This window comes from Branchiostoma belcheri, unplaced genomic scaffold (assembly GCF_001625305.1).
Source record: "Branchiostoma belcheri isolate BF01 breed outbred unplaced genomic scaffold, Haploidv18h27 scaffold16, whole genome shotgun sequence".
NCBI classification, from domain to species: domain Eukaryota; kingdom Metazoa; phylum Chordata; class Leptocardii; order Amphioxiformes; family Branchiostomatidae; genus Branchiostoma; species Branchiostoma belcheri.
The window spans coordinates 855,066-872,352 of record NW_017803046.1 but is presented as its reverse complement, the minus strand read 5'-3'; the positions used below and the strand labels follow the sequence as shown (position 1 = coordinate 872,352).

At 40.1% G+C, this 17,287-nt stretch overlaps 2 protein-coding genes across 2 annotated transcripts in view; both read right to left on the bottom strand.

Moving 5' to 3' along the window:
• Positions 1–6,373, bottom strand: part of LOC109465873 (ras-like protein family member 12) — a 26,381-nt gene extending 20,008 nt beyond the window's left edge. Inside the window, exon 1 of the mRNA XM_019763362.1 lies at positions 6,247–6,373. Coding sequence (XP_019618921.1) covers positions 6,247–6,373 — 127 coding nt within the window. The remainder of the gene's footprint in view (positions 1–6,246) is intronic.
• A 473-nt stretch (positions 6,374–6,846) lies between these two features.
• On the bottom strand, positions 6,847–9,559 carry LOC109465981. The gene is made up of 3 exons (XM_019763489.1): positions 8,836–9,559; positions 7,586–7,677; positions 6,847–6,909 (listed from the first exon to the last, which is right to left on the bottom strand). Exon 1 carries the CDS (start codon positions 9,519–9,521, stop codon positions 8,952–8,954), a length of 570 nt encoding a protein of 189 aa, XP_019619048.1. The 5' UTR covers positions 9,522–9,559; the 3' UTR covers positions 6,847–6,909; positions 7,586–7,677; positions 8,836–8,951.
• Between the last annotated feature and the right edge of the window lie 7,728 nt (positions 9,560–17,287).

Sequence of the window (17,287 nt, the reverse complement as noted above, 5' to 3'; positions counted from 1 at the left end):
AAACGCTTCAAGTATGAAATGATGACGATAAGGTGCGAAGAAATGGCAATGAATGTCAATATCAGACAGATTTTCTCATCCAGGACATTTTTTTGCCTTTTTGCAGCCCTGAAATTACATTGGGTTCCTTTAACATCTAGTCAACAGGGTTCACCACGGAAATGTAGTAATGCAGCCCGGTACATAACTAGTCCATGTTCCTAAAGAGATTTGAAAAACAAGGAAGACTGCATAGTTAAGAGAAAAAAAATAGGAAAGTGTCTCATATGCCAGCTGGTTAGTTGAGGATAAAATCAGCGGAGATAGACAATCCCCAGCAGAGCTGGCCCTGTGCGAGTCTGAAGTCAGCCACCTGTTTACTAACATGCTGCAGGACTTGGGTTGCAGCTAAACTATTGCTGGAAAATAGGGCCGACGTGCGAGTTAGAAGGGACGCTGTCTGTACCGTTTGTCAAGGCCGTATATGTCTATTACAGATATCTTACTTACGGCGTGAACATAAAGTTTCGTTCCGTAATTGGAGTAATTGGGGATTATGATTCGGAAGTGTATGTGGTTCGGTGCACATGTGTTAGTAAGGGTTAATGACCGACACTGAACTGTCGAACATGTGTCAGACATGTGACGTACGCGGAGTATATGTATACGTATGTCAAAAATCGGGAAAAGAAAAGTTAATTCTCGTATCAGGATTAATCTCCAAGCAGATATTTTCACGGGTGGCTACAATACGGTATCAAATTGGCAAGGCAGTATCTAATATAGCTTGGGTGCCATCCGATTTGTAACGGCAATTAACTTTTCTGGGTTGCCGTTACAAATCGGATGGCACCCAGGCTTATACGCCAAGCAGTATACTGTTTTGCCAATTTGATACTGTATTGCATCCACCAAAAGATCTGCTTGGAGGTTATATCAGGATAGCACAGACTTTCACACTTTGTACTGAGACAAATATGTATAAGAGATGGTATTATGATGTTCAGATTGATCTAGCTAGCATGGGGCTTGCTTCCGCCACGATAAAGACAATATATAGCGATATACGTACATATACACACACGTTATGTCCTTGGTCACACAGTGAGCCAAAACAGGTCAAGTTGTTCATGCTGCAATTTTGAGCGGCGGCCTCAAGGGGGCGTGGTTGTGTGCATGACGTCTGAAGATACTAGTATTCATTCAGTTGCATATGGAACTCGAAGATGCAACGTCGCGTTTGTAAACTTACAAATCGGTTAGCAAAAGTTAGTGTTTATACTGGACAAACGGTCTCCTCTACACTTACGAAGGACGGCCTCAAGGGCCCTGTTGTGAGCGTTTCGGCGCTGAAAAACGCTGAATAAATGTAGTTATCTGAGGGGCATCCGGGTTATACAGGCACGGTGTCAAGACGTCGTTATGGGAAATAACTTGCGACAATTGATATATCAGCTGCCTATAGGGGTAGGACGTCGTGTTGTCGTTGGAGAGATATCACGACATGTGATTTATCGATGTCGACTTGCGAATCTTGGGAATCCTCTGCAATGGGATCGCACAGGTTGGAGTTTACGATCAGGAATCCGGCATTTGACTCAGATAACGCCAAAGTGTTGACACTTGAGGAACGAAGAAGTTTATCTTGGCCAAGACTCGGAAAGACCTTGGAACCCCCTTGTAGACGCTACTGTCGGAGCCAAGGAAAATACTGTCAAGATGTTGTCCGACGCGTGCGAAGTTGGTGTCCTTAGTTTTTTTAGAAATATATATCACACAGCGAGTGACATGGCAAGACTGTTTGGTCACTCTGACAGAAACGTTGTAAATTAAATCTGTCGCGTGGGTCCTAACTCTACGACATTCACTTACTGTATTAAATCTCGCTTGATCTATCACTTGGACACTAGTGAACGCAGTATGTGGCATTTATTTGTAGTACTAGTACTTACCACGAGGACTCAAATATCAGAAAATTACAAACATTGGACACAGAATTAGGACAGCCATCACAAAACTCTGGATTAGTTCACACAAACTCCACATAGAAAAAGGCATTCCTCTACAGCTAAAGGATTTGTCAATTTTGTAATTTAGATAAAATTGAACATGAGTGTCATTTTATAGTTGATTGTACAATATGTACAATATACAAAGCTGAAAGAGATTCCCTCTATACTATAAAAGATAAGTTTCCCAGCTTTAGACATTTAAATAAAGCAGAAAAATAATTCGTATTTCTTATGAAACTTGACATAATGACAGAGACGTCTGAAGCTTGAATCGTTTAAATCGCCATGGATCAAAAGCGCCTCTAGCGGCGAAAAGCAATCACTGCAGTGGTAGGAGTGTGTTGCCAACATTATGGTGCAGTCCATTGAACTGCTAGAAGAGGGCCTGCAAGCCCTTTTTCGTAAGGCGTAATCAGGCCTTTTTAGACTCCGTAATTCGTAGGCAGCCCCTGCAAAAATCAACGTAATTCGTAATTGGACATTAGCCACAAATCGTAAAGTCGTAATCAGCTCTGAGACTTAAATGTAATTCGTAATAGGCGGCGAAAATTTTGCGTAATTCGTAATCACTAGCCCCCCTTGCAGGCCCTCCTAGAAGCCGCTTTTGATCCATGTACTTCACCTTCAACCTGTATTACAGCAGTCTAGCATGCAGTCCTTTTGGTTTCCAACCATAAAGTCGATGCCAGTGAAAAATGGGGAAGGGGCGTGAGATGGAACCGGGTATCTCTCACACTCCTGCCAGCGTGTGTCGGGGACCGGGAGCGGGTAGCGTAACACCCCCACCAAACTCCTTTCAACTTCAAGCCGTACCCGGAAATTCAAGCCGTACCCGCTCGAAAATTTCAAGCGGTACCCGCGAAAATTTCAAGCCGTACCCGGTAATTCGTGCCATACCCTGTACTTTTTCACCGTACCCAATGGCGGATATCGCTCAGCCCTGGTGCGTAGTCACTCGGACGTTGTGTCTAACGATACACAACCTCATATAGCTGTGCTCTGGTAAATATTCCTGACTATTCTTAACTCTTTGTCTGATTGATGGCGTTTGGTATTAAAAATTTCTCAACTTATATACTTGGGAAGAAATCACTCTAATATTGAAATCTGGGTTGAAAGTTGAAATAGGAAAATGAAGAGATAATCCTTGGCAAAAAAATTAAAATTATAATCCATATATACAGTGTACAATGTAGTATCCCAGTATCTGAGACCAATGCACTAAATTCTTGTAAAGTTGTAGGTATGTAGTTTGAAGTGTTTGATGTACTAGTTTGTTCATGTCCTTATACTTGGCCACAAAAATTATCTTGATCCTGTGAAGACTAACTCTTCTACTGGTCATCACAGAGAATACAGATGCTACCGGTATGTACAGTATTTACATTTTCATCTCTAAGCTTGGCTTTGTATCTGAAACATTTTTACATTTTCATAGTACAGGGTAAATTCCCATAGCTCTTTTGGACCAAAGCATTATTAGTGGATCATGGCTTAACGTCCCATCCTAAGGCCTGCAACTCTTTACAGTTGTGTGCATGTTGAGTGAGCAACAACAGCCGGGATTCAAACTCCTGAACTATATTATGTAATAACTATATATCCAGGCTCACTTTATACATGTAGGATACACATGCCCTTCTTGATGCTCCCAACCCGGTAGGTCACTATGATGATGATGATGGCGATGATTAAGCTTATGAACCCTTCTTTGACAACAGGTGGTGACAGGAACAGGTGGTACCCAGGGTGCACCTCTGCCTGGCGGTTTTCCGAATTCAAGATGGTGGCCGTCAGTGGATAACACATGTTAACCGCCGAAATGAGTCCTTAGCATGGTTCACAGAATTTATCATAGCGGCGGTTAAAACATGTGTTGGACAGGATGGAGTTACTAGTTTGGGTGAATTCGTCCTTGGGAGACTGTTGCTCCATCTTGGTGAGTGGTTCTTAATCTTCTTTTCTGTATTTCTTAAACCATTCCCGATTCAGACTTAACCTCCCAGCCTCAGCTGTTTATGTTGTCCTCCTTACAGTTGTATTTGTACTACAATGTCTGAGAAGCACAGCAATAAATTGGCATGTCCCTAATATTTGGGAAAGATGGTTACAAAGTTTTGCTGATTTGATACCACAAGCTGGCCCTCCCTACCTGTAGCAACATGTGCGGGTTGGTTAATGTAAGCTACAGTGCAGATGTGCCTTCCTTCAGCTGTGAACATCTCCACTCGGCCATTGCCAGCATCAGCCACAATTACACGCCCCAAACTGTCCACACAGATTCCTTGGGGGTAATAAAAATTCCCTGCTCCACTGTAACCTTTGCTGCCAAAACTGGACACGTAGACTCCATTCTTGTCATACTTTAGAATACGAGAGCCCCTCCAGACTGTGATATAAATGTTCCCGCTCTTGTCCACAGTGACATACAATGGGTCCAGTCCCATCGACCCAAACATTTTCATGTTACAGGTACACGATGGTGTCCCCTGTGTCGGTGTATCAGTAGGACTTAACCACATGAACTTTTTGGATGATGTCAGTATGATTCTGTCAGAAACCTTGTGCCACGCAATCCCACGGATTCCGGTGTAACTACACTCAGTGCCCGTGGCATGGCCATCTTTTCTGTACTGATGAATCCGGGCTCCTTCCAAAATGACCCACAGGGTATCGTTGCGGCCGGTGGATACGGCAAATGGTTTCCTGTTTCCTGTGGAGAAACTACGAATGAAATCTCCCTTCATGCTGAAGACCTGGATTCTTTTGTTCTTCGTGTCAGTCACAAATATCTTGTTAGTAGAGGACAGGGTGAGTCCTCCCAAAGTCCGAAACTGGCCGAGGCCTTTTCCTTCCCCACCAAAGGTGACGCTCTCTTTCTTTTCTGCTTGCAAAACAAAGTGAAACAGTCAGTTAGTGTAGTGCCCGGCACCCTTTTTTAGACTAAAGATGTGTTATTAGATATTGAATATTAATAGATATATATTGAATGTATCATAGCACTTGAAAATTAGGGAAACGAACTTACTAAATAGATAATATCATTTTGAGATGAAGGTAATACTAAGTCCTCTTAGACACCAAGGCAACAATTTACCCCTGAAAAAGACAGTAAAACGTTTACTAAAAAAAATAAAACTTAAAAACTTAATCAAACCTAAGAAAAAAATTTTCCCCTATACAAATTCTGTATAGAACTAATGGAAAACGCTGATCATTGGCCAAAGTTGTTTAGGTCCAGTTTCTGTACCTTTACCTGAGCTGAATCAAATGATCTCTGGTTCTGTAGATTTAAAGCATTCTGTAGCCTTTAAAGCATCTGATATTGATCATAAGAGATACTTGTGCCTACATGTACCTTCACAGTGGTATGTTGTCTCTAGGTATTTCTTAATGCCCGGACAATGGTAATAGAAGGTCACTGGAAAATCACACTCTTGTAACCCCTGACAGTTCTGCTTTATATGGTACGGTAGGTGAATGTGTGGCCTGTTACAAAATACAGGAAGCACATTAAAACTATCAGTGATTGTATTTGAATTAAGCTAATTTCAAGGACTCCTGGAGGTTAATAATATAGACACCTTGTAGAAAAATTGTAACCTTGTTTTTATCAAGTAATGGGGCATTTATAAATAAATGTCTCAATTTGTTAAAAACAATGTTACATAACCCTATAAATCACTTCAGGTGTGAGTTTAAAGGCATAAAAGGAAATAATTCTCTGCAAAACCAATAATACAAGACATCTCAACTACAACAGTGCAAAATGTATATTGTGGTTTATGAAACAAGTTCAATTCCAGCAGCAGGGCTCAAAACATAAAGGTTAAGTGCACTAGCCAGGTAAAATTGGACCTGAAATAATGGCAAGGGTTTGATGTCACCATGTGATTGCAAGAGAAAAAGTAACAAGACAATTAAACAAGTAGTCGAGACAATGAATGAATGAATGAATGAATGAATGAATGAATGAATGAATGAATGAATGAATGAATGAATGAATAAGTAAACTGCATTCTATATTTAGCATATTACAGTTTCCCCTGACCCAAGAGAGAATATGAGATGTTAGGATTGTAGTCGGGTTATGATCAAGAATCCAGGGACCTAGCACGACTAAATAGTGCTCTTAGTGGCCAGCCCACTCAACAATTGCCAGTGAATAAGAGATTTTGTAAACACAGGCTACTAAAGTAGCAGCCTATCTAATCTAGCTATAAGGGTAGGATTAGATCAGGTATGATGTTCCTACCCGTTGTTGACTTTTCACACTGGTCACAAGACTTGAGCATACATCCACAGTGAGGACCTTCTTCCCTCTGACCGTAGAAGGCATCTTCGATCACGATCAGCTCATTCGCTGCACAAGACAGTCGCATGGTCTCCTTTTCGCAGGTAATTTCTGCATCAGTGATAGCATGTTACCTTTAGGCAGCAGCAATATAATTTCAGTTCTCGAATTTTTCAGAAAATACATAAAGGGTAAATGATGATGATGATTAGATACACTTACATCTTTAGGAGTGGGAAAACCTGTAATGAGGAAATGCTACCATATCTAAACACAATATTTCATACTTATTGCATAGTTTTACTAAAAAGTATATAGAAAAAAATCAAGCTGCTAAATAAATTATCCAATCTCATGCTTATTTTAATATTACTTTGAATTTCGGCTAACTTTACTTCTGTGCCTACCTTTTCGACTGGGTCGGTTGGTACGTATACCTTCATTGGGTGGACTGGTACTATTAATACTCCCAAATATGTGTGGTTTGGTACCATTGATACCCCCAAGGCTGGCCAAGGGTGGGTTGGTACCATCGGAGGATCTGATGGTAGCTATAGTTGTGGTCACTTCTGTTACATGTACATTCATTGTACTTAAGTTGCTGACTTCTTTCATAGGACTATCCTGGAAAAGCAGCAGCAAGAAGAAATGTAAAACTAGAATTATGGTAACATTTTCAAAGCAAGTACAATATTTTACAAGTTTTGATTAGGCCACACCAATTTAATTTCTTGGCTCTAGACTTTAGAAAATTAGTTAAGTAGTATAACCAGGAGTTAAGCACCAAGGAGAGGTACTAGGTCTCCCGTGTTTTTTTTGGTTAACAATATGTATCATTGCATGTAATTTATACGGTGCTTCTTTTACATAATGCTCATTTAAATAAATGGCCCCGTAACCAATACATAGATCATTCAGTACTACGCTATTGAATTTTGAAGAAATGTTGAGAATTTTGAAGAAATTTTGAGAACCAAGGAACAAAGCTGGTGAGGGCTCATGGTGAAAAAAAAAGAATAAACAACAAACAACTCAAAGCTCGGCAAGATCAAAGAGGTGAAAGATACCAGTTCAATAAGTGCAACCAGCAGTTCTTAATCTTCTTATCAGTCTACCAGTGAGTTGAGAGCACCACACCTCAGGAATTTACAAAGATTGTGCTGAAAAATATTTTGAAAACTTTTCATGTGTATTGTTGTCTTGTATAACTGGTACTTTTTTTCCCTTCCTGTAAGAGTTCCGGGTCGGGAATTGTGGCCTAAGGTGTAAAATTGAGCCCTGAAAAAGCTGTTGACCTTACCTTATGCATGCCTGGAGCAAAGAGATAAAATCCTATGATTGGTCCCATAACCAGCAGGACTACCCCCAATGCAGCAAAAAAACGTCGAGTCACTGTAAAACAGCGTTTTGAAATTGTTTTCTCTAGAAAACAAGAGTTCCGAGATCTCATACCTCCATGAAATATGGGCTTGACATGTAAATGTAAATTTCTTCTTTAATTACGCAAATGACCTCTGCATTAACATAATATATGCATCGTGATGTTAACTTTTGATTAACTTAAAGATGTCCCAAGTATGACATTCCCATCATTCACCATTGAGAAATCATAGATTTTTTGCATTAATTATGCAAATTAGGTCATCATTTGCATAATTAGTATCTGTTGATGTTCCATCTGCCGTAGGTTACATACATTACATGTATGAAAGTTCTATAATGTAAAACACTTTAATTATAGAATTTCCTCATTAATCATGCAAATAAAGTCCTCATTTGCATAATTTGCAGTTAATTATGTACATCTCTCTGTCAGATACCTACACACCAAAATGATGAAAATATGCTGTTCCTATCTGGACTTATTGGCTTTCAAAGATTTCGCCCGAAAGTCCCCTGCAGTTCCTGAACAAGATGCTAGGGGGACCAAACCCACACCACTTATTCCTGACAGGAAAAGCTATCTGTCACCAAAAATTCAAGACCATAGCATGTTCAGGACCAAAGATACAAAAACCGGAAGTTCTGCTGCAGTACCAAGGTCATCCACCAGGAGGCCCATATTTGACCTTGACCTTTGTCTTCCTAAGACTTATCAGCATACCAAATATCATCACAATCCATAAAGGCGTCATGAAGTTATGCTGACTACAAAGTTGCGGAAACACACACAGACACATAGACACACAGACACACACACAGACAGACGCCGCCAAAAACAATACCTCCATTTTTCATGGAGGTAAAAAGAAAAGGCATTGCACAAGCACGGTAATCAAATATAAAGTTAACATAAAGGAAATAATAACAAAGGTTTTAGAACAGTTTTTAGCATATTGGATGTTTCCAATATTTTGAGTGGTGCAGGTAAAATTTGTCAGGTGTGCAGGTCATTTTCAGTGTGAAGAAAAAGTATTTCAAGCCCTGGGTTGTTACAGATGATGACAACAATCATAAACAAGAAGCTAGACCTAGGTCTATACACTGTGACAGTCATGAAACACAAGTCTATGTTTGTCATCAAACACAAGTTTATGTCTGTTGCCTTACCGTGAAGTTTATTGGCCTTTTGGAGGTCTGCTCTGTACATCGGATTTGGATAACAAACCTTTGCATTTGGAGGATTGGGAAGCTTGTGTACGTGTTGGGTGGTGTCATGACTGGAGTCAGCTGAAGCCTGTTGGCAAGCATTTTTTTGATGTGCTGAGATTTGTTGTTGTGCCAAGATAGGTTTCGTTATCAAACATGTCTGTAACAGCATAAGGTTCAATGTCACCATCGTCAGTCAGTGTACTGTCTGCTTGCATGATGTTTTCAGTGTTTTGCTGTTCTTTTTTGATGTTTCCATTAGAATTACCATCTTCTTCATTTTCCCCTGATGGGGCAGCGTACATGGCAGAGTTTTCAGCTTGGATCGTGTCATATACAGAATACACATTATCAACCTCTGGGGTGGGGATATCATTATTATCTGCCATATAATAATGCTCATTTGTGCTTGTTTGTTCGACTTCATTGCCAGCTCCATATGTAGCCTCCAACATGTCTTGTCCTTGACCACTGGGAGAGTTTTGGCCGCATGTTGACATTCTTGTTGGCTCTGCAGTAGTACTTTCTGTGTACAGCACATTCTGATCAGAGTGTAGATAATCTTCATTTTGTCCTGGGCTTGTGGGCTCCTCTGGATGGTTTGTGTGATAAACCGGATTGTTCCTTCCTCTGCTGGACTGGGACATATTGAATCTGTTGGCAAAGCCAGAATGAGAACAAGATGTTCTTTGTACATTTAGTGGCAACACTTGAATACAGACATACTGTCAGTATGGAAATGCTCTGTGCAGGTTTTAATCAAGTTAAATCCCAACAGCCAATCAGCAAGAAATGCTCTGTGCAGGTGGAAATGCTCTGTGCAGGTGTTAATCAAGTTAAATCCCAACAGCCAATCAGCAAGAAGTATAGAGGAAAGCTGCATGCCTATTGGTTGATGCCCTGCATTCCATTGTGATGACTCATGCCCAAACGTGGTAAACAAGGCACACTAACACAGTAATACATTTGCTATAACACAGCCAAAAAACTCAAATAAAACCATTCTAAAAGCCTGTATCACAATAATTTAAAAAACGCCTAGGGGTATTTGCCCACTGTACCTCCATACCAAATTTCAGGACCTTGGGCCCTAAAATGAAGAAGCTGAATCCATTTAAAAAAATGGCAGGAGAAGGAGGAGGAGAAGAAGAAACATCAGAAAAAGCAATATGGGTTCACCACCACTTCGTGGTGTGGTGAACCCATAGTAATAATAATAACTCCTATTTAATTTATTCCTGGTCACCTGCTATGTCAGTCTCAAAAAATCAAATTTTGCTGAATACTTTGGGGGATGAAATATCTTGTTATTTCACTCCATACTTAAGTATGGAGGGAAATACTGTTTTTACTGATGATTCTCCTCCTTCTTCTTCTTCTCCTCCTGCCATTTCTTTAAATTGATTCAATTCCTTCATTTTTGGGCCAAACGACCTGGAATTTCGTATAAAGGTAGAGTGGGTAAATACCCCTAGGGGTTTTTTTATTTTTTTTGATACAAGCTTTTACAATCGTTTTATTTGCGTTTTTAGCTGTTCCCATAGGAAAGTACTGTGGGGCGTACGCGCGTGACGTAATAAGAAAGGAATTCGGGGGCGGGCCCAAATATGGGCATGCAAGCATGAACCTGACGCAGCCTAATCTTTTCTTCTTGCTGATTGGCTGTTGGATTTGATTGGATTAACTCAATTAACACCTGTTCAAAGCCATTCCATGTTGACAGTATGAACTCAAGTGTTTTGGTAGGTACAGCACAGGCCACGAAATACGCATCAATTTTCGAGGGACGTTCTGCGGGAGAGTGCAGGACGCTGTGCGGGACTTCCCTCGGGAGAGTGCGGGACGTCCTCCGGGAGAGTGCGATACGTTCTGCGGGAGAGTGCGGTACGTCCAGCGGGAGAGTGCGGTACGTTCTGCGGGAGCCAGACATTTTGCTCTTCTCTGTTGGAACAACGCAAGTTGGAGGTCAATGACCTGCGCCCGGCGTGTAAACAAGATTGGACAGGGAGCGGCTGTAATATCAAAGGAGCCGGCGGCTTCTGCTAGCCGGGTTGATAGTTAAGTAACATCAAGGTGGTTCAAAAGCAAACCTGATAAAGAAGGAAACCCCGTAGTTAATAGTTGAAAGTCTTGGTGGCTTGAGGCGATCGATACCGCCATGCTGTTTACTTTATATGACATACAATGCAGTGAGTGATGTGTATCGCAACGAGTTAGCTCGGTTGGTAACGCGCCAGACGGCAATCCCAGAAATTGTGAGTTCGATCCCCAGTGCATCGGATATTAACATTTTAAACAATTTTATCATTTTTAACAATTTTATCAGTTTTAACAATTTTATCAGTTTTAACAATTTTAACAATCCTGCATTTTAACAATTTCAACTATTTTTTTTTTGATTTTCGTTGTTTTGCTTTTAACATTCAAAAACTGATTGTTCTTACTCAAGAATGTCAATAACTTAGAATGTTAGTCTTTTGTATTTTTCCAACATACAAACCAAAATCACTTTGATGTTGTCATAAAAGTATGGAGCTGACAAGAGAGAATGAGTACGGTACTCTGCCAGTGTGAAGAATCTACAGAGGTATTACCAGTCACTAGTAGCAAGAGATAGACCACATTGAATGATGACGATGAGGACGAATCATATGGAGTACTATCATAGCTTAGTACAGAAATTCTACTGCTTTACTTTACTTTACTTTCTTTCACTCTGTACATGCAATTAGCTCACTGGCATGATTTTAAAAATAAAGGTTATGATAATCATATTATATGTATAGCTTATTCAATGTATGGCTTCATAGTTTATGTGATTGTTAATAAGGCCATGTTGATTTGATTGTATGGATGGCATCTGTGCGCGCATCGGTTTTCGTTAATTTAAAACTAAGTTTACGACATTCATACAAAACATCTGGAAACTAAGCAAACATACTCTGTAAATTGATTACTGTAATTCCCGATTTTTTTCACTGTACCGCAACGTAACGCAAGCAGGAGGTCAATGTTCACGGTTTTCACTGTCACCTCTGTACCGTGAACTTATCTTTACAGTTAGGAAATAATTCCTGGACTTTCTTTTTCCTGCAACTGTCACCACCGTGAATATATAGTTCCGTGAACATGTCCATGTTTCTCAGACCGTGAAAATTTTGCTACCGTTAGTAGTAGTTGCAATTTCGTCATTAGTAGTATTTAGATACCTGCAATATGTAACTTTGAAATTGAGATAAGTGTAAAGTAAAGCTGTCGAGATTTAAAGTGCTTGTCGTTGTATCTTTGTAAAAAAAAGGGAGATAATGGCCAAGCGCCATTTTTGTAAATATCTGTCGAGATTCAAAAAGCTTGTCCTTGTATGATTGCAGTATGATTTATTCAGAATCTTCTATTTTTGTATGGGGAGGGAGATGGAGTGAAATATTACATTTGCTCCGAAGCAAATGTTGGCCTTTCTAGTATGTTACTTGTATGTTGTATCGTGTATACCTACCTACCTACAATTTGCAGAAAAAAGCCTGAACTCACTTCGGAGGGTAAATTTTTTTTCTGTCTGCAGTCTGCAAATTCACCAGTATCAGAGTATCTGATGTGAAAATTCATGCCATGATACTTACTGTTAAGTGAAGCCTTGGAAGCAGCAAATACTGACAGAACTGGATCAAGTTGTCTCGGAGACTGTTCCTGGCAAAATTTCTGGTCAGGAAAAACAAGTTTTCTCCAGTTGGCTCTGGGTGAATTTGAGGTGTGGTGCTCCAAACTCGGGTGGTTCTCTCAACTGGTAGACTAATAAGTACATGTAGATAAAAAACTGTCCTTGGCGTGCACACGTTGAAAGTATATCTTTCATCTCATCTGATTGTGGCAAACATTGAGTTGGTTGGATGTTTATTCATTTTTTTTCACCATACACCAATTTTTTTCCTTGGTTCTCTGACATTTTTTAGCAAAAATTCAGCAACTTGAATCAACGTGTAGTAAATGTCCTTTGTGCTGAACTCCTGGTTATACTAATGCATTTCCTCATTTCTTTTTTAAATGTCAATAACCAGGATTTCTCTCGACTGGTAGACTAATAAGTAGATGAAAAACTGTCCTTGGCATGCACACATTGAACTTCTGTCTTTCATCTCATCTGATCTTGATGCTTTGAGTTGGTTGAATGTTTATTCATCTTTTTTTTTTAGCATAGCCCACAGAAATTTCTTTCCTTGGTTCTCTGACATTTTTTTTAGGGAAAATTCAGCAACTTGAATCAACGTGTAGTACATTCCTTGGTGCTGAACTCCTGGTTATACTAATGCATTTCCTCATTTTTTAAAAATGTCAACAACCAAGAAATTAAATAAGTATGGCCTAACAAAATGTTTGAAATTTGTGAGGTGTCCTCCACTGGTCCAGCTGCTATGTTGGGGTTCAGGGCTCGAAATTCATAGGATGCACAATACTAATTATGTGAATAATTTTTAAACCTTTACTGACTTTTGTTTTTCTTAAGCTTCCAATGGACAGAAGGAAGGACCAGACTTTGGCCAGCAAAGCAGCAAGAAGAGACACTAGCAGACCTGGGATTGTGAGTATAGTTTATTTGTGCAGCAACACAACGATTTCCATCACCAAGTACACACACTTGCCTACATGTCTATCCTTTAACACCCACTTCATTCTTTCAACCTTGTTAAATCTAAGCTCAGTCAATTAGTGTATCAGGCACTGCTTAGAACTAATTGCACAGTATGTTGTCACCCTTCTTGCAATGCCTTGGACCTTTTCCTTGCCTTTGCATTTCATCCTGTGACTCTGCTTGGTTCTATATAGACATGTTGTTTACACACATTGTCACACTTTGGACCCTTACTTTACACTTTAATTCCCCAACACTTTTGAGTTAAATTTTCCCACCAAGTTCACTGAAAAATTATTAATTGTCACTTTGGACCTGGACACCCAGGATAATTGGGACCCTCTAGTAGATAATTAATTGCATTAAAATTTTCCCGCCAAAAAAACTTGACCTCCTCTACTCACTTATAACCAGCACGCTCATACAAGTTACACTGTTCCAATGCTTTCGACATTTATCGACTTGTTTGAACACTCATGCTATGTCAGACCAACCTCCGCAAACACTTAGTTTATTTTTCTGCCAAAAAACTCTACTGTCGGCAATGCACAGAAGTTTGATCCCCTGGGGATGTCTTTGTGGAGACACGGTGTTTCGACACACCAGCATTCTTGTGCAATTGACTGACTAGTAGAGTTTTTGGCAGAAAAATCTCACTCAAGTAACTATAATAAGTGTTTGGGGAGGTTAGTCTGACATAGCATGAGTGTTCGGACAAGTCGGTAAAGGTTCAAAGCATTGAAACAGTGTAACTTGTATGAGAGTGGTGGCTAGAGTGAGTAGAGGAGGTCAGGATCCCTATATTTTAAGTTTTTTTGCCGGAAAATTTTAATCCAATTAATTATCCAACTGAGGGTCCCCGTTAGCCCATTTTTAAAAAGTGGTCAGGTCAAAAGCAACAATTTTTCAGGATAACCATTCAAGAGACAGAGTTTTAACTTAAGTGAAGGGCCCGAGTTTTTTTGGCAGGGAAATTGAACTTGATCAAATAAGTGTTTGGAGAATTTAAGTGTAAGGGTCTGAAGTGAAGCTAAGCAATGAATTCAGGATATCAAATAATTGAAGTTGCCAACACTAAACGTTTGATTTAAGGGACGGGCTAAGAATCATCTTCTCACGAAAAAGGCATCCTGACCCTCAGTAGTGTGACTGAGAGAAATGTGAGTGCATCTAAAAGCATGTGGAGTGTTGTCTTGTGTTAACAAAGAAACCATACTCACACCTCCCCATCTTCTTTCACACAGCTCGAGATCTGTCGACAAAAGTCTGCTGGTTCTTCCTCCTGCTGCATTCCGGTTTCCGGGTCCACATCTTGAAGACAGAGAAACAGAAGTCACTAGATTGGCAACAGAAATTGGCCTCGCTTGCTAATGCAATATATTGTGTCGAACAACATGCAAGTTTATGACAGAATGTAGCTAAAATTTATAAAGCCCATTGAATGTTATTTTCAACATCAAAAAAATACTTCAAACTTCAGAAGTCACCAAACGTCTTTTAATCTTTGGCCTAATAATTGTAGCGCAAGTGACTGAAAGTGTAATGTGGGACTGATGTGTTGGAAAAGGAGTGGCAACTTTTACTTTTTTTTTTCTCGGATCAGCTAATCATCAACAGTCATCAATATAATCAAATCAGTATGGCCTTAGACTTACATGTATGTTGTGAAATACATAGAATACAACATGGGGTAGTCCATAACGCCCAAGGTATTGGCCTGACCGCGGATCGGATCGCCCAACGGCTGCAGGCCGGAGGGTGATCCGACTTGCGGGAGGGCCGGGACGAAGGGTGATGCGGAATACACCGTGTTGTATTTTTTTAATGTCATACCCACCCAAGCCAAGAAAACGCGCCTTTCAGTGCAAGATGAGCCAAAAGGTGGTGCCCCTAAACGCTAAACTGCAACAACATCAATTCCAACATCCGGATTCTTTATTCATTCTGTATTTGGATTTCGAAAGGGGCAAACGCGGTTAAGGCAAAAAGCGTTAGAATCATTCTATGGAAGCCCGGTACCATAAAGTACGGACCAGTTTGGAACCCGTTATCGAACGTTATCGCGGCCCTGGTATTATATAAAGAGACTTACTTTTGGGATGTCTTCATTTCCTTCAGCGTCTACAAGTCAACTGGTTTGGTGAGCCATCATCGCAGGTTTCCCTTAGTGGAGATACATGTTGAAGATAGATCAGAAAATTGAATAACACAAAGTAAATGGTAGGTAAAATACTGAATGTAGATTCTTCTCACCTGGTCTGATACTGCTGGATCCAATCATCTGGTGCCTCTGTCATCACAAGTCTCCTCTCCTCAGGACATGGCTTGCACAGCTAGCTAGAACTCTCAGGAAACAGATACATGTACCTACATGATTTCATGAAGAGAAGAAATAATCACAAGTCAACGTATAATTTCATGAAATGCCGGTAGCTAAATTACATTGTATGTCACTCATGAAGATCCATGGTTAAAGTTGATATTTTTAAACATTTGTGAATTTCTTAAACTTCAAAACTGACAAACACGAAAAATCAGTGACCATACAGACCACATAAAACAATCAAATAAAAATAAAATGTTTGGCTTTGCGGTCATTATGATGGAGTTTCATGTAATCACGCACACGTTTGAGTTTCAACAGTTTACGTGAGGTTTGGGAGGGAACGTCATCAGGATTTATTGACGCACACGTGCACATTCCAGCCTTGTTCACGCGAGGTTTGGGAGGTAACGTCAGAAGGATTTAATTATGCACACGTGCACATTCCAACAGGTGGTTTGAACCACTTATCGTATTGTTTTTACAAATATAAACTTACAACGTTGTATGATTGACAAGCGTGCATTTAACGTACACCATGGACGGAAGAAAACGCGGAAAAATTGACTCTTTCAAAGCCGGTCTCAACCCAGGAATGGCCGCTCAAATGTTACATTACAGATACATGTATAACGTTAACGTTACATAATTTCTTCCTGGCTATCTCGCCATTTTGTTGTCTTCCACAAAATGACTACACGTGCGGAGTAATTGCGGTATGAGACCTTCAACGCAGCTACTTGGGTCATCAGGTGACAAACTGTTCGATGTTCGCGGCCTGATACCAAAAAACGCTTCGCTGGCCGTCCCACCGTTCAAAATGGTGCTTTGCTACGACGGGAAAGCCGAGGGATGTTATTTTTTTAACTTTCCGGGTACTTTTTCAAGAATTTGTTGGCAGAATGCCTTTCTAAACTACATGGTAGATATACGGTAAGTTTTTGCAGTACGTTTGTTGAAATTCTCGTGGTGTTGGGAGGAGAAAATGCGGATTTCCTGACCTGGAGAATTTTGGGGAAGACAACAAAATGGCTAGATAGCCAGGAAGAAGTCTGCGGTTTGGAGATGACGGCTTTCATACAGGTAAGCAACAAACTATTTGTCTGATGACTTGGCTTTCATACAGGTAAGCAACAAACTATTTGTCTGGCGTTCTTCCCTAGCACCTAGTATAAACATGCCAAATTCAACAATTTGTTTCGTAAAAATTGTGTTATTATGGGTTCACCACACCACGAAGTGGTGTGGTGAAACCATATTGCTTTTTCTGATGTTTCTTCTTCTTCTCCTCCTCCTTCTCCTCCTGCCATTTTTTAAATGGATTCAGCTTCTTCATTTTAGGGCCCAAGGTCCTGAAATTTGGTATGGAGGTACAGTGGGCAAATACCCCTAGGCGTTTTTTAAATTTTTGTGATACAAGCTTTTACAATCGTTTTATTTGCTTTTTTAGCGGTCCCCATAGG

What these genes read in the sequence shown, in the direction of transcription:
- LOC109465981 (XM_019763489.1), bottom strand. Translation starts at nt 9,521, where the DNA reads ATGTCCCAGTCCAGCAGAGGAAGGAACAATCCGGTTTATCACACAAAC.